This window comes from Psammomys obesus, unplaced genomic scaffold (assembly GCF_907164565.1).
Source record: "Psammomys obesus unplaced genomic scaffold, mPsaObe1.curated_primary_1811, whole genome shotgun sequence".
In the NCBI taxonomy this organism is placed as follows: Eukaryota; Metazoa; Chordata; class Mammalia; order Rodentia; family Muridae; genus Psammomys; species Psammomys obesus.
The window spans coordinates 10,357,353-10,382,740 of NW_026595981.1; the positions used below are offsets into that span (position 1 = coordinate 10,357,353).

General features: G+C 41.5%; 1 protein-coding gene across 1 annotated transcript in view; it reads left to right on the forward strand.

Annotated features, from left to right (window-relative positions):
* Positions 1-25,388, forward strand: part of Bcas3 (BCAS3 microtubule associated cell migration factor) — a 440,143-nt gene that overhangs the window by 26,815 nt on the left and 387,940 nt on the right. Inside the window, exon 8 of the mRNA XM_055619572.1 lies at positions 14,257-14,338. Within this exon, the coding sequence (XP_055475547.1) occupies positions 14,257-14,338 (82 nt within the window). The remainder of the gene's footprint in view (positions 1-14,256; positions 14,339-25,388) is intronic.

Genomic DNA, 25,388 nt, shown 5'->3' on the forward strand with positions numbered 1-25,388 from the left:
GATGTAAGCTCTCAGTATTACTCTAGCAAACTGTCTGCCTGCCTGTTGCCATGATCTCTGCCATGATTCTCAAGGACTCAGCATCTGAACTGTTGTAAGGTGCCTTGGTTATAGTGTCTTGCCACAGCAAAAGAAAAGTGACTCAGATACTGTTGTTAGTAGAGTCAGATCTTACAGTATCAAGGATAAAACAATAACAGACAATTTAAATCGTTATGCCAGCAGGGCCACATGGCTCAGGCCTGTCTTCCCAGCATTTAGGAGGGAGGAAGGAGGATTGCTGCAAGTTCAAGGCCAGTTTAGATAACAGATGAGACTATGCCTCAATACACCAGAACACACTAAACAAGACAACACCCACCCCAACTCAGTGTATTGAGTAAGCAAGCCCTCAGCAGTCCTCACTGTCCTCACTGAGCATTAGATGGGGAGGTTTGTTGTGAGAAAATATGTAAATATGTGATAAGAGATTTGGAAGAGGGCCCAGTGGGTCGGTTCACACCTTTAATCCTAGCACTTGGGAGGCAGAGGCAGGTGGATCTCTCAAAGTGAGTCCAGGACAGCCAGGGCTGTTACACAGAGAAACCCTGTCTTGAAAAACAAACAAAAAATTAGAAGTTCTCTCCAATATATTGGCTAACATTTGTGCTGTGTTAATATGAGATGTCACCATCATAATAATGTGTACATGTGTGTACTGTGTGTATGTACTTATTGTGTTATGTGTGTTGAGTGTGCATGTTCATGTGTTGCATGTGTGTGAGTTTGTGTACAGGTGCTCATACCCGTCTGTGCATTCAAAGGGCAGAGCAGGACTTTGGGTGTCTGTCAGGATCTGCGGTAACTGGAACCTTTTGTTTTGGGGTAGGCTTGCTGGCCAGCGAGCTCTCAGATCCTTTTTCTGCACTATAATACAGTTACACAGCATGCCTGGTTTTTTATTTGAGTACTGGGGATTGGAACTCAGGCCCTCCTTCTTGCAGAGTAAGTGCTCCTATCTACTCAAGGTCATCTCCCTAGTCCCTGGCATGGCATTGCTTTGGAAGAAATAAAATTTGAGTCCATTTACACTCATATGTTAAAAATTAAGGAGAAATTTTATATGGTATATTTTAACTTGATTCTGAAGGGGTCCCATGTAAAAGTTGACATATATTAACTGGGTATGATAGCATGTGCCTGTCACCCCAGCTACCTAGGAAGCCAGGGCTAGAAGATTCAGAGTTTGAGAGGCCTCCCAAGTGGGGCTGGGTATGTGGCATATTCCTGTAACCCCAACAGGTGCTGTGGCAGAGGATTGTGAGACCAGCCCCAGATGGCTGGTAAGAGCCTCTTTCTTTCCTTTTTTTCTTTTTTTTCCCCCTTTTTGGTTTTTTCGAGACAGGGTTGCTCTGTGTAGCCATGGCTGTCCTGGACTCACTTTGTAGACCAGGCTGGCCTTGAACTGACAGAGATCCTCCTGCCTCTACATCCCTGAGTTCTGGGAGCGCCACCGTGCTTGGCTTTCCTTAGGCTTCTTAACGTATTTACAAAAATGTGATATTTTAATGAAATCAGGGATAGGATTATTTCTAGTACCTGGAAGGTGCTGGCTGTGTGAAAGTTATTTGCAGTGCTCCCTGGAGCTCAGTGTGTCCTTTAGATGTTGAACACTAGGTGTCGCTGGCACATCAGTTTATGAAAAGCAGAACCTGCCCTAAAGCTTCAAGTGTAGCTTTCACATACCAGAAACTTCAGCGCAGACACGTGAGGGCATATTTGAGGCCAAAACCAATTAGTCCATTATTTATTAGAAGCTGTATGCCAGAATACCTTGCCACGCTGAGATTGTTAGCCAGGAAACGTTTTTATAGGTTTCATTTGAGAATAATATTAAGTCGGTGATTTGGGTGCATTGGTGAGCAGGGTTGGAGCCCAGTCAGGATGTCTGCCGATGCCATCACTGAGCACAGGGTGTGTTTTGTTTGCTCTGCTCTTTTCTTACTGGAAGCAGCGGTGGACAGGTCTTCATTGGGTGTCACATGTAATAAAAGCAGAAACGAAGGGGTATGTTGAGAGAATGTGTTGAATCCACCCACCTTACCCAACTGTTTTTTTAATATTGTCTTTTCCTTTCTTTTTTTGAGCCAGAGTTTCCCGGTAACCCAGACTAGTCTCAAACTTTTGGCAGTCGTCCTGTGTGTGCTTCCCAGGAACTTGAGGTTATAGGCGTATGCCACTCCAATATATTTAAATTTTTTATTAGTTTAATTATTTTATTGGCATTGAGGCTAGCATATAAAGTGATAGTTTTCATTTATGACGTCTTTATTCATGTGTCCTTGTTGTCATTCATCCCTTCCCCTGTAGTGTGTTTCTTCAGGCAGTCTTTGAGACGGGTCGAGCTGAAATTTAACTTTTCTGTGTGTTCTAATAGCGTTACGTAACTTGACTAATTTTATGTAGGCTGTTCCACACTTCATGACTGAAGTTCATCCTAAATTGGAATCTTTCTTGAATAAGAGCACCCCCCTTTTTGCTTTCTAAAAGTATGTATATATAATTAATTTTTATTTATGTATTTGTATGTGGATACGTGGTGCATGTTCTTGAACGTACAAGTGTGTGTTTGTTTTCGTGGGAGGCATGTGGAAGCCTGAGGTGAACATGGGCTGTCTTCCTCAGTTTCTCTTATTTGAGATGGGGGTCTCACTTTAAAGCCAAAGCTGCTGTTCCAGCCCACTGTCTGGCCAGGCAGGTCTCCAGAGCTGCCTGTTCCTGCCTTTCAGTGTTGGGAGTAACAGGCATGCATAGTCGTGGCTGACTGTACCCTTTTTGAGAAGGTAAATTGAATAGAAGTGTGGAGCTGCTGTGTGCCCCAAGCATACGTGGCCACCGACACTCTACAGCGCGGTGATGCGGTTGCTGTCCACCCTGAGTTTGCTTCCGGTGCTGTGCTTTGGCCTTTGATGAATGTGTGGTGACATGTGTCACTTCTGTATCATTAAGCAGCATAGTGTCACTGCTCTAGACCCCACTCATGCTCCCACACCTTGAATAGAGAGGCCATCATTTGATACTGCCTTTGGCAAATTTTCATATACTTGGAGTAGCCGTTTCAGATAGGTCTTTGTTCTATTGTACTGTGCCTGTAAGCTTCCTCCATGTCTTTCTTCAGGGATTGATAGTTTGTAGATTTTGCTGTTTGGAGCATCACAGTTTGTTTATGACATATGCCATTGTAAATATGGTTTATATAGGATACACACCGGAAGATACACAAAGCCCACATTCATAGCTTGGCTTTTTCTTACGTGTGTGATTGTGCATGTGTGCACACACACAAGTAAGCGAAACTTCATTGGAAGAACTTGTAAGGACCTTTTTCTTTCTCACACGGCCCTAGTGAGCATCCTGCCTCCCCACACGCAAGACAATCCTGACCACAGATTCTCTTGGCAGTTTTTAAAAATCATTTATATTGATGCAGTATGGAATCTCCCTCGTGTTGTCATCTTCTTCTCAGTGTATGATTAAGATCCATCCTGTTCAAGCTGCAGTGAAAGAGTGAATCAGAGGCAATTGAGTTTGTGCGCCTGAGTGACTGTGAGGTGTTATGACAGCTGCTAGGCCGACACTCTCCGTAATGGTGCTACATTGACTTCTGAGCACCTTCCAGTCTGCCTCCCGGCGCAAGGGTCGGGCTGTCTGAGTGCTTTTGCATTAACATTCACCCCAAGGAAGATCTGTTGACTACAGAAGTGTTAGTTGCAAATGGAAGATAGCATTAGAGCAGCTTCAAAGGACCGAGTGAGCCTTAGATTAGTGGGCGCTGAAGTCGCGGCTGGGGTTTTGAAGTGCAGTGTCTGGATCAGCTGTGCACAGCCGCGGGCCTCACCATGCCACTCTCCTTTCAGCTGCCTTTGGAAAATCAGGCCGCAGCGAAGAGGTTAAGCTTGCCTCAGTGCTTCTTCAATGTGTGTGAAAATTTGGAAGTATGAAAATATGATTACAAGTTCCATTCATTATTTATGTTCTGTGGTTTTCATACTGTTCCCAAGACTCACTTCCTTCTTGCTTCAAGTTTGTGTTTTGTATTTAGTGTCAAGACCAAAATACAGACTGGCTTGCTGTCTCCTTCATGTGGTCAGCAAATATCTGTTCTTTAAGTTGTAAGTTCTCACAAATACACATTTTAGGTGGTTTTTGTGGTTTGTGTTTTCTTCCTTGCTGGCACACAGAGCCAGCTATGGAGACACTGACACGCTGGCATCAGCTGAATCATTTGTGGCTGGGCAGCAAAAATAAAACAGAAAACTTATTCCTTTCTTGCTCCTCTTTGTAGGAGTTTGCAGGACTGGTCCTGACTCTCAGGAATGCATTCCTCACACTGTGCTTCTAAGGTTACGAAACCAACCAGGGAGAGCTGTGACATGGAATTCTGCCTACACCTGGTTAAAGCAAAAAGCCTCTCAAGTAAAAGACTGTAGCTTGATTTGCAAGGTGGCTTCTCACTTCCGTGCCTGGGCACCTTGAATTCCTCAGCTATGGTGCTCCTCCTGGTTCTTTGCTCAGTATTACAGGTATGTGCCACTGTGCCTGCCTGAGAACTGTAGGAGATGCCCATGGCTTTTGAGGTCAACACTTTTGGGCAATCTTTCTCTTGTTTTTCTTAATTTTTAAAATGAAAATACAATTCTACACTCTATGGAAGGGTTAGTCCCAATACCACACCTCTCCTGATATATACAAAATGTGTAGATACTTTTGTCTCCTTTATAAAATTGTGTAGTTTTTTTTTTAGACAGGGTTTCTCTGTGTAGTTCTGGCTATTCTGGAACTACTCAGACCAGGCTGACCTGCATCTTTCCCAGGAGTGCTGCGATTAAAGGCTTGCAAATGCCTAGTATTTGCATATAACACAGCCACTTGTAGGTCCTAATACCTAGTACCTTGTCAATTCTGTATTAATAATTGTTAGATGTAGTGTTACAGTAGTGACAGAAAAGTGAGAAAGCATCTATGATCAGTACAGAAGTGCCCACACCTGCTTTAAGATGCTGTTGGAATGCAGATGACACTGTGGACACAGGGGACTGACTGTACAGCAGCAAGATGGCTTCAGGGTATTCTGAGCAGAATCAGTGAGCTCTTGCCATTTGCTTTGTGGTTGCTCTGGCTACTAATAGCTAATTAAAATCTCCTTGCTTCTGTCAGCTCAAATGCCTGGTCATCCTGCCTCAGACTCCCTAGACTTGGCATTATAGGTATGTACCAGCTCCTGCCTGGCCATTTTGGCTTCTTTACTGAGTAGTGAAGCTAAGATTATGCCTGACATTGCCTTATCCCATAGTGATATATATCCATTTCTCCCTATTGAAAAAGATTTTTTTTTTTTGTAACGGTGTTCCTTTTAAGTAGCTTTATTTGGTTCATTTAGTGTATATTTAATTGCTACAAGTTTATAAATTGATAATGACCCAGTGTATATTTATATGGAGTATATGGGCCTTTTTGTTGCTTTAGGAATTGAATCAAAATATTTTTATATTTATTCATTTTAATTTTTTAAAGATTTATTTATTCATTATGCATACAATGTTGTGTCTGCCTATATACCTGCACACAGGAAGGGGGCACCAGATCTCATTATAGGTGGTTATGAGCCACCATGTGGTTGCTGGGAATTGAACTCAGGGCCTTTGGAAGAGTAGCCAGTGCTCTCAACCCCTGAGCCATCTCTCCAGCCCTGTTCATTGTATGTTTATGGATGTTTTTCCTGCATGTTTGTGTGTACACCATGTGCATGCTTGGTGCCTGGAGTTGAGAAGAGGGCATCCCGTCCTTTGGAACCAGAGTGAGTCACCATGCGGTGCCAAGGGGCTGACCCTGTGTCCTCTGGAAGAGCCAGTGCTTCCAACCTCTGCAGTCCCAGAATTGAAGTCCTTAGATATAAAATTCTTCTTTCATTCCTTCCTTTCATCTCCGTGTTTTTCCTTTTCATGTCTTCTATTCCCCTCTTTTTCCCTATTAGGCGAGACATTAATTTTGGGGAATATGATGCTTTTCCATGCATTGTGTATCCATTTAAAGTATGTATTTTTTCAGGTGCTTTTAGGTTTACACAGTAATTAAGCTGAAAGTGGAGTTTCTGTACAACCCACTCCATGTTCCCGTGACTAACAGGAGTGGCGCTGTGCCTGCCCCGGTGGGTGAGCCAACGTTTACCTAGTTTACTCATTTTATTTGAAGAATTTTTACATTTTCCCCTTACATGTATGGCTGCTTTGCCTCTGTGTACACCTGTGCTCCACTGAGCGCCTGGTGCCTTTCGAGGCCAGATAAGGTTCTAAGTGCTAACAAAATGTATGAGCTGCGGTGTGGTGCTGGGATTTGAACTGGAAGAGCAGCCAGTGCTGTAACACTGAGCCACCTCTGGCAGCCGTCTTCTCTGGTCCTTCAAGACAAGGCCTCATTGTGTAGCCCTGACTGGCTGACCAGGCACTCACAGACCCCAGCCTCTCCTTTGTGCTGATTAGAGGTGTGCACCACCCCACCTGTCTCTAATATTGATATATATATATTTTTGGTATTTTTTCTTTTTTAAAACCAGGGTTATACAGCAGAGGTAACAACATCTCCATAGATCCATGAATCATGTTGCGGAACAACGTAATTGTAATATCTATAGATATTAAATATTTATAACAGGATTTATGAATTGTGGATTAAAGTTATAACCTGCTAAACACTGATAGATAGGTGCAGTCATTTACCATTTATTCCCTTAACAACAACAACAAAATCCTTGGTTTAACTCTCATTTAATATTAATTATGTACTACATGGTTTTTTTGAGACAGGTTTCTCTGTGTAACCTTGGCTGTCCTGGGCTCACTTTGCAGACCAGGCCTGCCTCTGTGTGTTTTTAAACACACAATCTTATAGTAGCCACATTGCTCTATCTATTCTGATGTAACAAATGTGTATATCTAGTAAACACAGCCCAGTTAATTCCTACAGTAAACTGTCAGAGTGCTGGCCTTGGATATGCATTGTAGATGCTCTGCGCTGTTAGTTGTCACAGGCTGTGATTTGGGCAGTGAGTAAAACTTTAAGGAACACAGATGTTAGCTGTTCTGCTGTCCGACTTCCCTAGGAGGAGTTAGAGCTAGTCACCTTTTGATTTAGAGGCAAAATGTACTCGAGATAAACCTGAGAAATTCTTCTTGTTTTCCAAGTCTCATGGATCACTTTAAAAATTCAGAGTTTTTTAAATGTAGGAAATAGCTCAGTGTTTTCCTTGCAAGCACAAGGACCCGAGTTAAACCCCAGACACCTATCTAAAAAACACTGGGTGTACACATGTAGCTCCTATGTAGAGAAAGGCAGATCCTGGTGCTCAGGCTCCATGGCCTGCCTAGCAATGCAACCCCACCTCAGCACCCACCAGAGGGTAGGTCTGGGGAGCTAGCTCGGTTTATCTAAATCCTTGTTTGTTTTTCGGTTTTTGAGTTTTGAGACAGAAGCTAGGTCCAGTTCTGTGTACCCCAGTCTAGTTTTAAAGCTGTGTCAGTTTTTGTATCTCAGCTTCCAGAGTGCTGCGATTAAAGCCATACACCAGCGTACCACAAGACCATGGGTTTTTGACGCTGGTTCACATTCTGTATCCCAAATGGCCCTGAACTCTGCATCTTCGGTCACATACCCCTCAAGTGCTAGGATTCTAGGTGTGTGACACGCCTGTCCCTTTCTTAGACCGGCTAGAGCTGTAATGATTTTTATTGATCTTTTTTTCAGAACGAGCATTTGGTTTCATTGATTGCTTTTTCCTCCCATTGATTTTTTTTCCAATTTTATTGATTTCACTTCCAATTGATGTTTATTTGTGCCTGCTTGCTTTGATTTGGTTCTTCTCTCATTTCATAGGTAGTTTTAGATTTCGCAGTTGGAGCCTCTTTTTTCAGCTCTGTGCACTTAGTGGTGTGGGTTTCACTCTGTGGCTGCATCCCACAGTTTCAATTGGGTTTTTATTTGCATTTAGCTAAAATTGCTTTAAAAAGTTCAGCTTTGTGACACATGCTTGTAATCCCAGCGCCTGAGAGGGTCAGGAGTTTGAGGACAGTGTGGGCTACATTAGATCAAATAAAAACAGAAAAAACAAATCATGAACAAAATATTTAAAAAAAATTTGAAACGTTCTTCTTTGAACTTTGTGTTGTTTACAATTGGTTGCTTAATCTCACTAGTGTTTTGTTATTTTCCAGATGTCTTGCTGTTACTAATTTCTGATAGTTCCATTGTGGTGAGGGTAGTCTGTGGTTTCTGTTCTTTCAAGTTTGTTAAGGTGTGTTTATCATCTACAAGGTGAATACCTCAAGTTTTACAGTTTTTAATTAGGCATAGCATCACTAAGCCAATTCTTGTCTGTCAGGGTGGGAGAAGGTTGGTTCTTACTGTATTTGGAATTCAGTTTATCTTCTTCAGAGGTGCTGATATGAGCATTTGCTTATTGTTCGTATTTTGCACTCTGCACGTGGGCACCCAGGAAGCAGTTGAGTATTCCGGCATCACAGAAGCTCACTGTAGTAAATATTTTAGTTCACATGCTTACTTTGGGATTGATGGCATACCCAGAGGCTGACTTTATGCTTTCCATTCATGAACTACATGAGTGTGTGTTTTTGGTACTCTATTACAATGGCTGACATTAATGTCTGGCTAGACTGTGAAACAACAAGATCCCTCATATGTTGCTATTGGAAGTGTGAGTTGATATGAGGACTTTGGAGAACAGTTTTGTTAAACTTTGAAATCTGTATCAATGCCTATGTCTAATTACGTTTTAAAAACCCAATTTTTTTTTGTTTGTATGTTCTGTCTGCATGTATGTGTATGCACCACTTGCACAACTGGAGATCATTGAGGGCATTGGATACCGTAGAACTGAGGTTACAGACAGTTGTGAGAAACCACATAGGTGTAGGGAATCAAACCTGTGTCCTCTGTAAAAGAGCAGCTGTGATCTTAGCTGGAGCCGTGTCTCCTGCCCTGTTCTTTATTGTAATGTTCTGCATTGAGACAGGGCCTCACCCCGTAGTGCTGGCTGGCCGGGAACTCAGTGATCCACCTGCCTCTGTTTCCTGAGTGCTGAGATTAAAGGTGTGTGCCGTTCCACCCAGCACGGTTTTCATTTTTATTTAAGTGTCTCTGTATTTGTATGTGTGCGCTAATGCCCACAAAAGCCAGAAAAAGGCATCAGATGCTCTATTACAAGAGCAATTCTGGGAACTCTGGTCCTCTGGAGCAGCAACAGTGTTCATAAGACCTGAGTGATCTCTCCAGCTCCTTAATTATCTTGAAAACAGAAGCAACTATACTAATAAGTCTCTGCAGAGAGCTACATACTTGCATTCACTGAAGCCACCCGCAGTAATAGTCATGTAATCAGTGGTACTAGACACAACTGTAAAACGGACAGGTGACCTAGCTCTTATTTAACTTTAGTTAAGGGACAGTGTGAAGAAGAGCTGGAGGCAGTTAGGGAGCCTGTCATGCACAATGCAAAGCTTATTAATATTCTCTCTGTAGTAACTGAAAGGTAACGCTGCTGTTCTTTGCCTGCCCAGCAGGTTTAGTGACTTTGCTTTCCTACCTGGGATCAGTCTCCAGCATCCTTCCTTCCCTTCAAAGGCTCAGAGCACACTGAAAAATGCTTACTAGGCTTTACTTTTTGTACACGTTCTTCCTGTGTTGGGCGAATGGCGTCCAGCCTGTAAGTAAGCAGTTCTGCTTCAGCCTTTCAATTGCTGGGACAGTAGGTATAGGATCTGCGCCTGCCTTGAATCAGCTTTCTACAGAGTAGGTTCAGTTGTCAAAAAAACCAAAGTTCATTTGCTTGTCTGTTCAGTAGGAACAGTTGCAGAAGTTCAGACTTGGTTCATGGTAGAGCCCTTCCTGGTGTGTACAAGGCTCTGGGTTCAATTTTTACAAACCAAAAAAAAAAAAAAAAAAAAAAAAAAAAAAAATCATTACTGTAAGGTTTTGATACTTCAGAGTATTGTAAAATAGCCCAAAAAAGTGGTGCACACTGCTATGCAATGAGATGGCTGCATGGTGGCCTCCTCAACATCTGGTAGATAGTCTACTGGAAGAATCAGTGAATTATTATGTAATTTTTCATGACTTTATATTTGTATAATATGTATTGCTTGGAATTAGATGTTGAACCGAGAGCCTCACTCATGTTACGTAAGAATTCCCACACTGAGCTATATCCTAGCACCCACTGTTTATTCTTTGAAAATTGTTTTTTGAGATAGGCTCTCACTAATTTGTCTTGCTGGTGTTGAACTCACTCTATACAGCCCAGCAGGCAGAGCTTGAGTCTGTGATCAAGAAACATAAGATCTGGTCCTTGGTCTCTAGGAGTGCTCACCAGCCTGTCTGCATTTTGATTTTTTTTTTTTTTTTTTTTTTATCTGTATCTATTCTTTTTTTTTTAATTTTTAATTTTTGGAGACAATATTTTGCTGTACAGCCCAGGCTGGCCTTGAAATTGTCATTTTGAAGGTTTGAACATTTGGAGTGATGGGTTATAGCTGTGTACCACCATGCCCTGCTTTTTCTTGTGTTACCACAGAGCCATGAAGCTGTAATTCTGATGGGTCCAAACTAGAAAGGCGTTAGAGGCCTGTCAGTAGTGGGATATGTAAAATTATAGCTTTTCATCCAATGGGAGTCTTGTAGCACTAGAGAAAGAAAAACTTTGTAATGACATGCATCAACATGAATTAAGTCATAACCATAGTCATGGGGAAGAGATTCCACAAGAGCATACTATATGACTCCAGCTACACTGGCTGGTAATTAAAATCCATGTCTAGTCAAAGAAGTTAAGATTGTGGTTACGATTGGGGAGGAATGTGGCAAGCCTTCTGAATTTTCACAACTTTTTGTTGTTTATTTGTTGATTTTTGTGGAGACAGAGTGTCACCTGTTAGCCCGAGCTGTTGTGGATTCTTAGGTGTCAGCCAAGTTGGCCTTTGCGTTGTGGAGAAGATCCTCCTGCCTCTGCCTTCTGAGCATTTGCTACCAGCCTAACCCTCATTTTCTTGAGATGTGTGTCAGTGGCACAGATGCTTTTTGCAGTATTCATTAATCTGTACATGTAATTAATGATATGTACATTTAAAATATATTGCTGCCTGTCAGGAAAGTTTGCCAAAACAGTCATTTGGCAGCCGCAGTTCCTGTTCCTGCATGGCAAGGTAGCGTAAGTGTGTCTGGCAGCCTCACACATTCATTGTGGAGGCCGGAGGCTATTTTCACTGTCCGTGGTGTTGGACTGAGCTTTCCACACCAGGATTTCAGAGTAGGCTGACTTCTGAGGGCTGGGTGACCTTCATTTGATTTTAGAATTCTCCACAAATTTTCTCAGTGCTCTCCCAGATCTTTCTGTATGTCTATTGTTGTCTTGGGTGCTGTAATTTTCTTTTCTGTAGATTGAGTTGTGCGATTCTAAACTTGTATTCCCCTACCCCCTTCCAGTTTGGTATGTAATTTGCATATTTTCACCATGCGAAAGCTATTTTCTATGGTTGGAAAAGATTTTTTTCTCTACAGTGTGAACAAATCATTCTTTGTTCTCCTTATTGTGCCTTCAAACTGGTACGTCCGGTTTATGCCCCAAACAACAAAAGTCTGTCATCAGAAATTAAAATGCCAGCAAGAACAAAGGCAGAGACAGGAGGAGCTCCGGGAGAGGTCTCCTCCTGAGCCTCCTTCTCCCTTTATCATCACCACCATTACAGAAGTGCCTGGAAGCTGGAGTTCTGGCTCCACGCCCTCCTGCTTCTTCCTTGCCTTTCTTGGGTTGTCAGTTTAAAAGTGAACTTGCAGCTCCTCTTCTGGTTACAGGGTCCTCATCCTTACGACTCTTTGACATCTTTTTTCTAGGAGACACAAATGTAGTTTTAACTGATTTAACATTGTTTTGATATTTCTTTGAAAGCAGAGTTACCCATGAACACACTGGATGAAAGGATTAGAGGCAGCTGGGAACCCTCCCTGTGTGTCTCCGTCCTTTCCTTGTGGAAGGCTGTCAGTGTTGTTCTCATGTAGGAGTCTCATGGATCATATGGAGGATTCGTTCCCGGGAGGCTGATATTTGTGACATTCCACAGTTAGAATTACGCTTCTGATTTCAGCAGCACACAATGAGGATGCTCAGAGCCCACTGTGTGACAGTGCCTCGTCCCTTCCCTTTCCCAGTGCCAGAGCCCTGTACACACAGTGAAGGTAGTGCTGCATTTTCTCTTTCTCCTGGGTTTTTTTGTCCTCACCTGCTGCTGTACATGTAAAGACACGTTCAGGTTAGAAAGGGAGTTTGATTCATTTTGAAAGTTGTTTTGCTATCAAGCTTCATGTGCTTGGATTTTGAAATGCTTTTCTATGTTTTCTGCTCTAGTGTATTAAATTCAGTGATATCAAACATATTGTAATTATGGCAAGACAGATTTTAAACAATATTTAGTATAACGTACAGAGAATCAGGGAAATAAGGTTATACTTTTTAACATTAGAGTTTTGTCTGATAGAGCCAAAACTAAATGCCAGTTCTGGCACATGGAAATAATAGTACTGAATTGGAGATTTTGTGTGGACATTGTAATTTGTTAGGGGTGTAAATTTCACAAGTGGGATTTTTCATTCCTCTGTTTTACATTATTTTAAAATTAAAAAATTGTATAAAAGAGTAGACTTACTTATCTTTGTCCAGTGGATATTGCATTTTTTTCAAAGTGTAACGGCTTGGTCAGCGTCCTGTGCGTTGTCTTTTTCTGTTTGTTCTCATGAGGTGGGGACTGGGAACTAGCAAAACATCTTTACTAGAGGTCCATGCTCTCTGCTTCCCCCCGCGAGCGTCTGTGTGTTCAGACACTGAAGACGTGGTGCGTTTCCGATTTCAGAAAAATGTCTGCTTGCTGCATTGGATGGGAAGTGTCACGAAGTAATCGTTCAGGTTTTCCCCCTGGGAAATGCAGTGTCCGTTGCAGTGGGTTTCATTATTGAAGTGAAAGCCGCGAAGGCTTGTGGAGCCCAGGAGCCGCCTGCTCCGCTGGCTTCTTAGAGCCTGGGCTAGGTGGTGCTGTTGTTGAGCTGTCCGTTGGGGCTCCTCATGGGGTGTGCTGCTGCGGCCACACAGAGTCTCAGTTACCGCAGGCACAGCGCTTATTTACAGGGAAGAAAGACCCTGTAGCTTGCAGCTCTAAAAGGTACAGAGGAGGGAGGCCGAAGATGTGAGTTGTCATGTACAAGGCACTCAGTGTGCACAGAGTTGACATCTGGAAGATTTGACAACCTTTTATGATGGATATATTCTTGGTACTTTAAACCACTTGTTGGGCAAAGCCTATTAGAAATTTGATAGTATGTGTCTTCTGTGAGTTTTTCTCTTTGTCATGTCTGTTAGAAGTTCTTGAGTCTTTAGGGCCAGTTTTACAGTGTGTACTGTTTTTCTCTGATAACTACAGTGTGCTGAGGGCCATATTAGTGTCACCCCCACAGTCAGTCTAGAAAGCTGCTATCTGCTAATTCTATTTTAATATGCATTTTTTTTTAAACTTAATGTGTACTGGCATACGCCTTTTGCCTTTTGGAGAAACAGAATACTGAAGTCTTTATATCCAAGCACTGAATCTGACTTTACTCAAGGGATTAGACATTACTACAGTGTTTGATCTTTGTTTATATTGAAAATGATGACTTCCAAAGTTGCTTCCTTACAACTGTATTATTCACAGAATATTGCAGATAGAGGTATCTTGGAGGTTTCTTCTAGCATCGTTTTGTAAGTGCAAAAGAAAGTAGCTGATAGCTCTGAATGATGCCCTCAAAGGAACAGTTCTGGAAACATAACTGACTGTAGTAACTGAGCTTAACTATTGCAGAACAGTCTCATAGCTGCCTGATCCTAACATGGAACTGCACAGACTTCTCAAGGCTTAACGGAGACAAATTACAGACTTCCAGAACAGACTTTTTCTCAAGTTCATACCAAGAATGTTATTCTGAAAGAGCTTATGATAATTTAAGATAGGCATGTATTTGATGTGCATGACTAGCCTAAAATCCTAATGGAATGTGTGGGTGTGTATATATGTGTGTGTGTGTGTATATTTCTGGCAAACCAAGACAAAATTAAGATGTTGCTTTCATCTATAGCATTGTGAGCCACGTGTTAACATACTGAGGTGTTTTCTGCCTTCTCTGCAGATCAGCGGGGAGGCCCAGGAGCTCTTCTCTGTACGACATGGCCCAGTCCGTGCAGCTAGAATCTTGCCTGCTCCACAGTTGGGTGAGTGTAGCCCTTAAGAAAAGACAAATCACACAGACAACAAAAGTGATAACTCAGGTCTGTTTTACTGCAAAGGTCCATTCTGCCTCCCTCCCCTCCCAAGCAAGACAAACCCATAGTGCTCTCAGTTGCAATGGAAATGGGTAATCTTAACCATTTCAATATGGCTATTCACTTTCTGCTGTGGTTTTGATTTATCTCCATCCTCTTTGATCTCGATTTGGCCTCTGCCTTTGCTAGCTCTTTCTCCAAGCTGTCTTCTTTCTTGGCTTCCTGGGCATCCTTCTGGGCCGCTTTTGTTCTGCTGCTGGCGCATTGGGTATTCCTTTGCCTTCTCAGTTGGACGTGCTGGTTTTCAGTACTGTCTCTGCTGTAGGTGACTCTGCTGTCAGGGGCTTTGGTTATGGCAGGAGAGTGTTGTGTGCTTTTAAGTTTAACTCTTTTATGCCAACTGCTTTTTGTATATTCTTGTATACAGTGTTCTTTGAACCTATTTATCCTTCATATTTCATGGAAATACTTCTTAATGTTACATTTAAATTGTGTATGTGCTATATTTATGCATAAAGGTCCAAATATATGATCATATTAAAATTTCTGACTCCTTAATAATATGAGATCAGAAAAAGTATTTTTTCCTTGTTTCCTATGCTCATTAAAATACATTTGTATGGCTAGCCGTGGTGGCACATGCCTGTAATCCCAGCCCTCATGGAGGCAGAGGCAGGAGGACCTTTCAAGTTTGAGGCCAGCCGGGTCTACAGAGTGAGTTATGGGACATCCAAGGTGACATAAAGAACCCCCCCAAAACAAACAAACAAACAAACAAACAAACCAAAAAAGCCCAAAACAACAAAACATTTTTGCAATTGCTGCAAACAATTTATATTAACCAAATGGACACTTTAAAGTTACTTTAAAATAAGGACATAAAATATTTTAATTCTATTACTATTTGAAAGATTATCCTGAAATGAAACATCGCATTAAAACTTAATGTAGCTGTTAATTCTCTAAATTGGTGAGTGAGAATGATGCTTACTAAAAACTTAGCTTGATTGTGCATAAGTAATTTTAGGGATCAATGTGATTAAATTTTCTTGGATGAAATGGGAAGGATAACTGGGCAACAATGCCCTGCAATCGCACGGTTTCCCCCTTGTAGTTCAGCAGTGTGGCCTTTATAGCCTCTTTCTGTGCTGCCCCTCCCTTGCCCTTCCTCTCCCCCTGCTCACCCCTCTCCCTGGCTCCCCCAGGGTTGTGTGTTCCCTTGCTTGATCTGGAGTTTCTTGGTTTTTTTTTTTTTTTTTTTTTTTTGTTGTTGTTGTTGCATTTATATTTCATGAATTGTTTTGACAAAGAAGGTTCTAATAGACTGTCCTTCCCTGTTTTGGCACGATCAGGGTTGTCTACAAGGACTTTAACAAAAGCAGAGTCTGTTTCTTTCGTGTTTAGTTAACAGAAGCAGATTTTGGCCTTTTTCATTTTCCTTATAAAGTTCTTTTTGTTTATTCAGTTACTAATCGACATTTCTCAACTTCTCCCTGACTTAAGTAGCTTTGTTAGTCAATAAACTATTTCTTCCACTATTATACTCTTTTAGATTTAAAGTACAGTTTTACAGGATAAATGTTCTGACTGAAAAATTCTTTATATGTCATCTAAATGTATTTGGTTAAGTTTTAATATTAGTTTTCATTAAATGGAATACATGGGACAGGACTCATAAACTTTGTATTAGGGACTAGTGGTCATCCCTGGGGCCGTCCCCATCACACTCCACTCCTAATGGTGGTGGTGGTCCTTCTCTAGCTTCCCGAGCTGTGTGTGGGAGAGCTCCTCTCATCTTGTGGAATGTCTTTATTCTCCTCAAGTGCTGGCTGTCCAGCAACTGCTTGCTTATAATCACATTATTTCAGAGTTTTGTGGGCATTAGTTTTGAGTTATGTGGAAGAGTCTGAAGCCATTTTGACATTTTTTTCTTTTATGTCTCCTGTTACTCTTGTCAGGATGGTTGGCTTTGTTCCCTGTGTTAGTAAACTCTGCAGTGTTGGGGGCTCATCTATTCTGGGCACCTCCAGTGTGGAGATGTGCGGCCTAAGTTGTGGGGATGGCCTTCAGGTGGTCTGCGTTTTTTTTGTTACCTAAGCCTTATTTGTTCTCTGATTTTATATCATATGTCCGTAGAGGGGTCAAATCCCGGGCCTCAAGCACTTGGCTGCTAAGCTGTATTTCCAGTTGTCCCATGTCCTTTGTAGTTTGAAGCAGGAGCTCACCAAATTGCCCATACTGGACTTTTGCCAAGCCTTGCTTGCTTTCTTTTTCTGAAATTTATATTCTTTTTTAATTTTCTTTTTTGTTATATATATATATATATGTATGAATTCATTTTTTATAATTTATTTACCTTATATCCCAATTGTAGCACTCTCCCTCATCTCCTCTCATAGGTGATTCCAGATTTTGTTAGTTTGACAATCAATGTTAACCTTTGTGGAGCCTCTATAGTGGCTGAATGGTAAATATGAGACATCCTTGGGCTACCTGAGACCCTGTCTCAGAAAACAATCAGAAGCTCAGTAATTGACAGCATCTGTTACTCTTACAGAGGACCTAAATTCTCAGTACTTCCTCTGGGCAGCTGATAGCTTAAGAAAAGAAGTAATAGAAAGAAAGTGATGGTGCTGGAAAGTGATGGTTCAGGGATTAAGAGCTTGTGCTGTTCTTACAGAGGTTCTAATATTCCAGAGTAAATCACAGATGCCTGTAGTTCCAGCTGTAGGAATCCAGTGCCCTCTTCTGGGCTCCACAGGAACTCTTACGCAAGTACACACACACACACACACACACACACACACACACACACACACACACACTGAAAACAAAAACAAAACAAAATAAGCATCTGCATCAGTAACAGTGACAATCACTTCTGGGGAAGAGAACAAGAGGAGATCGGTGTCCAGAGGAGATTATGTGTAAATTCCTCAGTGTCATGTCATACTAACAACTACAGGTCATGACAGTTCGACTGCTGGAATACAGAAATTGAAGGTTCATGTAATTCTCTTTCCCTTCTTGCTTTTCACATTCCTCAGATCCTACACTCATGTACTTAACAGCTTAGGGTCTGGATTGCTGGTTTTCCCCCTTGAACATGTAAAACTAACTTATGCACTTAATCCATAGACCTGCTTTGAGTTCTTTATATATGGTGGTTGGTGTGTTGTGTGTGTTTGTTGATTTTTCAGAACACTGTTTTGAATTCTGTTCTCTTTCAAAACTTAGTAGTTTTTCATTGTTTCTAAAAACTTTTGTTACATTTCATCTTTCATACATGTCATTGTTTTTAACTTTTTTCTTACTGTAGCTTTCTGAGCTCACAAACTTCCATATACAGCAGTATTAGTTATGAGTTAAATCTGGTTTTTGTCATGTTCAAAGGAGACTCATTTGATTTGTTCAGCTGTGTGAAGTCAGAATTTATGACTAAATTCTCAAGAAATGTTGGTGTGATATTTCTGATGTAACATTTTGATGGCTGTGGTTAAACAAATGAACTTTAACACACACACACACACACACACACACACACACACACACACCCTCACCCTCCAAAAGTAGGTCAGCTGACATTTGCTCACAGATATCAGCAGTATGTTGCAAGGAAAAGGGAACAGGCTTATTGACATTTTAGATGGCTAAACTCTGAGATTTGGGGTTTCTCTCATGTTTTCTGCTCTGATTGCTTCTCAGCATCCACTATTATTGTGTTCTTTCCTAATGCCTCATCTCTAGCATGGAGGCCATGCTGCCTGGGGTCATTTAGGACGATTTATTTTCCAAGCCTCTGCTTTAGGTGTTTAATCCCTCTCCTGTTCAGAGGACAGCATTCCTGTCAGTTCTGTTCCTGGTGGGTGTGGCATGGGCTTTGACAGGTGTAACCTACCTAAACCATGTGTAAATGCCCTGTCCTAGGAGGGATCTAGAAGAGGATTCTAAGCTAGTAATCCATGTGCACTCTAATGCTGGCTGCTGCTTCTCTGATGGCATTCAAGGCTGCATGTGCACATTCCTATTTGAACCTTCACCCTTGCTTTCCCTCAGTCCCAGCACCCACAGTGATTACTTTGTTTCTCTTGCTAGGAAATAGCTTTACCAAATCCAGGTGTTTCTCAGTTCTCTGCACTGCATGCTTAACCTGATGGTGTGGCTTGACTTTGAGGCTAGATGTGTAGTACCTTTCATCTCAGCACTAGGGAGGCAGAGCCTCCTGGATCTTTGAATTCCAGTCCAAGTTACAGACCAGCTGGGGCTACGTGTAGAACACTGTCCTTTAAAAGAAGAGCTTAGTCTGTATTTATTTTTTATTATGAGGGTGCAAAATACCTTTAGTGCCTCTGTTAGATTTGGAGAGGAGTGACCATAGTAAACATGGGACAGATACCCAGGAAAGTCATTGTCCTCCATTATTCATTTAAATTTTAAGTTTTATCATAAATGTCAAAAATACAGCAGTGAAATTTTGTTTACTTAAGAGAAATGCTGACTGCTGTTTTCATGACTTGAAATAAACTCCCAGTAGTACATCGGATAGCTCAGTCCAGGTTTAGGAGAACAGGTGTAATGAGCAGCTGCTAAATTACTGTGGGCTTAACGTTAGTGACCCAAATAAGCAGATAACTGCCACGGGTTAAATGCTTTTACTGGAGAGTGGGTCTTGGTGAATGGACAAACCTTCAAAATCTGTGTTTGTTGTACTGTGACACAATCCTAGGCATGGAACCCAGAACTCACCATTTGCTAAGTAATAGCTGATATAAAGTGAGTGAAATTTACTTTTATTGAAAATATTTATTTACCTTAAAATTAATGAATTTTAGCAATATTGTTTGGTGCGCAAATTCTGTCACTATTGCTGCTTTCAGTACACAGGACCTGTCCATGACTGCATAGAGCCCCGCTGTCAACTCTGAATGCCCTAGGACAGTTACAATATACAGCAGAATAAAACAAATGTGGGAAGGATGTGGGAAAGTTGGAACCTGCAATCATGGTCCCTGGGAATGTATCATTAGTGTAGTTATGTTGAAAACTAGTTTGAAGTTTCTTAAAATGTTATATATAGAGTTACCACATGAACCCATCAATTGTGTTCCTAGGTATACAACCAAGAAATGAAATATAATGTCCCTATAAGAATGAAAATATGTATCTATTTAAGAATGTATATTCAAGCTTCATGGCAGTATTATAGGGATATGGGAATAATCTAAATATTTACCAACTGGTAGCCTGTGGTGTATCCATAAAGTGGAGTATTACTTGGCCATTGCAGGAGTAGGTTTCTGCTTGTTTGTTTTCACGGTGCTGGGTGTTGGTGCAGGATCTACTTCACTCTACCCGAGCCTCATGAAGGAACAGAGTTCTGATGCACATTCCCACCTGATGAGTCAGTTCTCCTTTCTTCTTCTTTTCCTTCCGCTCCCTTCTTCCCCAGCTCTGCTTCCTTCATCCTCTCCTGTGCTGTCTCCTTTCCTTTCTCCTGTTTCTCTTTGTTCTTCCAGCCTCAGTTTTTCAAGTTACAGAATTACAGGCATACATTATGATGCTTGGCTAAATTTCGAATCATGCTTTTTACTTGTGTTGTACCATCTAAAAACTTTAATTTTAATATGTGTGTGTGGGTGCTTGCACTCTGGTATGCTGGTGTGGGCATCTTTTTGTATGCATATGGCCAGAGAAGGTCACTGGAGTCTTTTTCTGTCATGCTCCAAGTTACTCCTTTAAGACAGGGTTCAGTGAAGAACCCCGTCTTAGAAACAGATGGTTTTTAAGCCGACTGGTTAGTGAGTGAGCTCCCAGGACTCACTTGTCTTGGTGTTCTTCCCCACCCTGGTATTATCTGCAGACTTAGCCATGACTTATCTTTTATGTGGGGATTTGAACTCTGGTCCTGCTTGCACATGCAGGTGCTCTTACTGTCTGAGCCATCTCCCTAACTCTGGGTTAGTTTTTAATTCCCTTTTCATTCCTGAGTAGTATTCCACTGTTTGGATATGCTGTTTTTGTAAGGGTAAGGGTATTTTGGTTATTTCCAGTTTTGTGGCTATGTTTAACCTGTTCCAATTGCTGTTAGATACATGTATTGACTTCTCATGGCTCCTTATTTAGAAGTGGGATTGCTGGGACATATTTAATTTTATTAGGTATTCCAAACTTTATTACAAATATTGTCAATTCTATCAGCAATGTTTCTTTTCAATGATGTTGAGTTGTTTTTGGCAATGTGAATCTAAGTAAATGCTATATCTTTGAGCTTTATGCCTAGACTTGTTTCTTTTTTGTGGGGGCTTTGAAGCAGAGTCTGCAAGAGTTGCTTAGCAAGTAGTTGAGATGGTTCTGTAGTCCAGAAAGCCTTGAACTTGTGACTCTCCTGTCCCAGCCTTGAAAGCAGTTGGGATCACAGGAGATGCACAGAACCCCCATTGTGGAAAATCTTTTCCCACACACATGTAAGGTACATTTGCACCAGTAAACACACACTTAAATAAAGCACTAAAACATTCTAAGTACTTGACTAATATATATATTTTTTACTATGTTCCTAGTTTCATAGTCTTGCCTTTTTCTGAATGTCACATGGTAGAGCTCATTCAGTACCCAGGATTTTCACCCTGGTTCCTTTCATTGAGTGATATGAAGTTAACTTTGCTCTAAGTGTTCATCATTTGACTGGTTATTCCTGGGTGGTTTCTCCATTTACTACAGCACAGCATGCTGCTTCCAGCATGTTTACCTCAGTCTAGCCATGTAAAGAAAACTCCTAAAGGCATTCACTTTGCGGACATGTCTTCATATCATTTAGGTAATGTCCTGTAAGTTGAGGTCATTGTATAGTGACAGCATGTTCAGTTTTTAAGGTCTTCCATAGTGGTGACACCAATTTTTTAGTTGTACCATTAGGGAATGAGAGTTCTGCTACATGTCACCCCCACCTTCTGGTGTCAAGGTTTTGCAGCTGGCCACTGCAGTAGCTGTGCCGGGGCACCTTACTGTTCTAACTGGCAATGATCCATGACATGAAACAGGTCTTACGATGTAGCCTCAACTTCACTCTTCCCTTTGTTTCCCAAGTGCTGGGGTCAAAGGTCTGAACTTTCCAGATCTCTTGCCCTTTTAGAAATAGCTTGTTTTTTGCTTAAAGTGCTGATTCTTGGGGCTCAGCCCTGTGGTAGAAGGTGTGGTTAGTATGTGTACGACTCCGTGTAGTCTCTGGCAAAGTTACTTCTAAAACCCAGAAAAACAGAACAAAACAAAAACAAACACCAAACCAGCCAACAGAAATTAACCCCCAGACCCCTGTTCCTGTCTGCTTTGAACAGTGGTTCTGTATCAAGCTCTGTTTTCTGTACCTACTTTCTCACAGTGTGGTGCTTTTAATAGTGTACTTACATGTTTTTTCCTGCCCCTACATGAACTTTGCTCATGTTTTGTGACTTGCCGATGCTCTGTCCACTTCATAATCTGTCTGCCTGTGCTTCTGATCCTCTTGCCAGGGCTTCAGGCTTCTTCGACCTTGTTCTGGTACATCTGCGGTTCCCTGTCTGCTCACCTCTGTGTTAGTACACCGTCACCTGCTGTTATGTCCCAGTTTTTAGCCCCGACTACTGATGCTATTTCTTACTTGCTTACAGTAATTCCTAGAACGCAAATGCAAAGCTTTGTGTGTGATAGGTTCAAGTTTATTTTAAGGGCGGGAACATGAGCTGTTTCTATTTCAGTGGGCTTCCAAGTGCTAGGGCTGTTGTGTGAGCCACTCTGCCTGGCTTTAGTCTGCGTTATGACAGATGTGCACCTTTGTATTCCTTCTCTGGAAGAGTTCCCTCATTCTCTTTTGTGTGCTGTTTCCCGCTCACTCATCACCAGTGCTTTCCTTGTTTTTTTTTTGTTTTCTTTCACATCAGACAAAACTATTTTCTGTACTTTCGATTGGCCTTAAACCTTCGACATCATTCCTTTTTATTGTCAAGTAGTATTCCATATTACCCTTTCCCCTTGGAATGGGCTTGAGCATGTTTTTTAGGTGTAAATAATAGCTATTATGACGACCGTTGACATATAGGTCTTAGTGTCAGGGAGTTAAGGCATGGGTATGCTGTACAGATAAGTAGATCAACAGTGTAATGTGTGCAGTTTGAGGGACAGAGAGGTGCCATGAAGAAATAAATCTGTGTAAGGAGATAGAATGTGAACAGAGAATGATGGATCAAGAGGCCTTTCTGATTTGGGAATGTTTTGGCCAAGATGTAGAAGCCGTAAGTGGAGTATTCACCAGAGACTAGAAAGTGCTGTGTTGTGAAGTAGGAGAGTGAGGGAAAGTCAGTGTGGGGCAGAGTGAGTGTTGTGGATAGGCGTCAAAGGCATCGTGGCCCTGTGGTCAGAGCAGGAGTGAGCAGATGAGAATGTACCCTCTGTCAGTCCACCCTTTGCCATTTGCAGCTGTCCCCTTTCAGCAGTCATAGCAACCTGCTGTGACATTGGTGCTCACCCCTTTTTGTAATCGTAGTAAAGAATTAACTGATTTGCCTTTGACAGTAACTTTCCTTATAGTTCCCGCAGAGTTGTTGTCTTCTCGTTTTCCTCAGTGAGTCGGGGTTAAGAGTTGTGCTGCTTTCAGAGTCAGATGTGTCACTAAAAACTGCTGAATCTTCTCTCATGGTCAGTTAAGTCCTATGAAAAACAGTGGAAGTTTCTGGTGGCTTTGAACATCTGTGAAAGAAGGCCTGGTTATCTGTGAAATACCTGCTTGTTGCTTAAGAAGATGATGTTTTGGAGTAGAGCGATGCTCTGGGACTGTGGAGGGCACATGAGCCCTTCACATTAGCCCCCAGAAGAAAGCTGTGTGCTTGAGTACAGTGCTTTACTTCACTGGAAGCCTAAAATGTATGCATGTGTTTTAAAGAGGGAGGGCAAATGAATGCCAAGGCGTGCTTTGTGATCATAGTTAGGTGAGATAGTTTAAGGCAATGTGCTTGGTCCAGATCCATGAAGCCCCTGGGTCCATCTTCCTCCATGTTTAATCTCACTTGTCTGTTTAAAATGAAGTTTCTCATTCACATTTTCCTGTTTAGATAAGAAAAAGACATAAGAGGATTATCCAATTTATAATAGAGATTATTTATGGAAAATCTGGTAAGAAAACAGAAATTGTACATGAAAAATCCTGACAGCCTACAAACTGACACAAAAAAGGCTTGACAGTTGAGCCATCTGAGACTGCACATCCTGCTATATGTTAAGTGCTCACATTGAGGGGGATCTGTAAGTAAAACACCTCAAGGATAACTTGGTGACATCTGTTATAAAGAAAATGATTTTAGTTACAGAAAAAAAAAGTAACCTTCAGCATGTGGGCGATGAGTGCAAGAGGCTCCATTTTCCAGCGTCATTGTCAGCTAGCTGTGGACTGAGGCTGAAGACAGCCTGGCAACATGAGACCCTGCTCCAAGAAAAGAGGCAGGGGTTTTAGGATAGTTTAACTGAATGGTTTAAATGAATTTAGTTGTTCAAAGAAATCCTTCTGGAAAAGGTTTTCACAGTAAAAATTTATTAGCGAGGACATACTGTTGTGTAAAGTCTTTATATGTAGGGCATCATCTTCAACATCAAAAGGGAGAGGCGTAATATTTCATCACCAGTTGGGGTTTTATTTGCCTCTGGGTCTGCTTTTGGACTAAGGTAGAAGCTGTTTCTAGTTGATGTCTTGAAATCTCAAGGCTGATTTACGAGCTTAAGCTCTTTGGTTTAAATGAGTTTACAATGGTGTTCGTGATGGGGGGATATTAGTTAACATTCTCTGACAAGCAAACTGTTCTGAATTTTGTTGAGTGGTGGAGGAGTTGGTGACTTGGTGTGCAGGCCCATTTTCATTACTTTAATTGTGTGATTTATTAGGATTTTAAGCTTTTTGTAAATGTTTTAGTGTTATAGGACAGAATTAAAAGGATTTAGAATAAAAGGAGTTTAACAAAAGGACTTTGCAACAGGATTGCGGTAGTTTTTGTATTTGATGGATTTGGTGAGCTGCATTTCATTTCAATCATTGTGGTGCATTCTGTCAAGTGCTGTGGAGCAGGTGTGTGGAACGTCATTCTCTCCATTGTACATGCAAATACACACACAATTGATATATAAAAAGTTAATCCGCTCCAATTTGGAGGATTACATTACCGGAGGGCGATGACTCCATTAGGCCTCAGGAAGAGTACAGGCTGCTATTTATACCCATTTAAAAAGCAGACCAAACCAAGTGAATACTGTAGTGCTTCTGAGCATGTAGAATTTATTCTTAAACTTGCAGTTTAAGAATTGTATTTATTTCGACCGTCCAGAAAATATTTAAATGAGAATTCAAACTCTGGAATTGCAGTTCTTTGCCCAAGTTTTTAAAGGGGTTTGCCTCAGATACAATTAGAAATTTTGGGGATCCTTGCTTCTTGCGATCCAGTCATTTTATCCCACACTGACTTCTGTAGTGGGCACCTGGCAGGCAGTGTTGGGTCCCACGTTAGGCTTATGTCCTTCCTTGGAGAGCATGCACCTTAGGTCGAGTGTTGTGGGCAAGCCTGCTACACTGAGAGAGTCCAGGAGGCCAGTGGGAACCAGAGAGTTCTTCAGCTGCATCTTGGGAAGAGTGGAATGGTCAAGCCAGCATTGTACTTTCACGACTTGATGCTGCAGCCACTGAAATAAATCTGGTCTGTACAGAGCAGATGCGAACTTGAGAGGCTAGGAAGGAGTTGAAGTGTGCTGAAGGAGTGAAGGATTGGCTCTGTGTAGAGGGGTTCAATTGTAATTAATTTTGTACAGAAATAGTGTAGGCTTTGGATCAGTTAAATTTTAACTCATGCTTGGATTTAAAAGTCAGATTATTAATTGTTAAATCGGATTTGTAGCAGAAGCAGAAATAATCCCTTGTAAATTATTTGAACAGACATGTTTTATTTTATCTAGATTTTTATGTAATAACAAAACGTATTTTGGAATA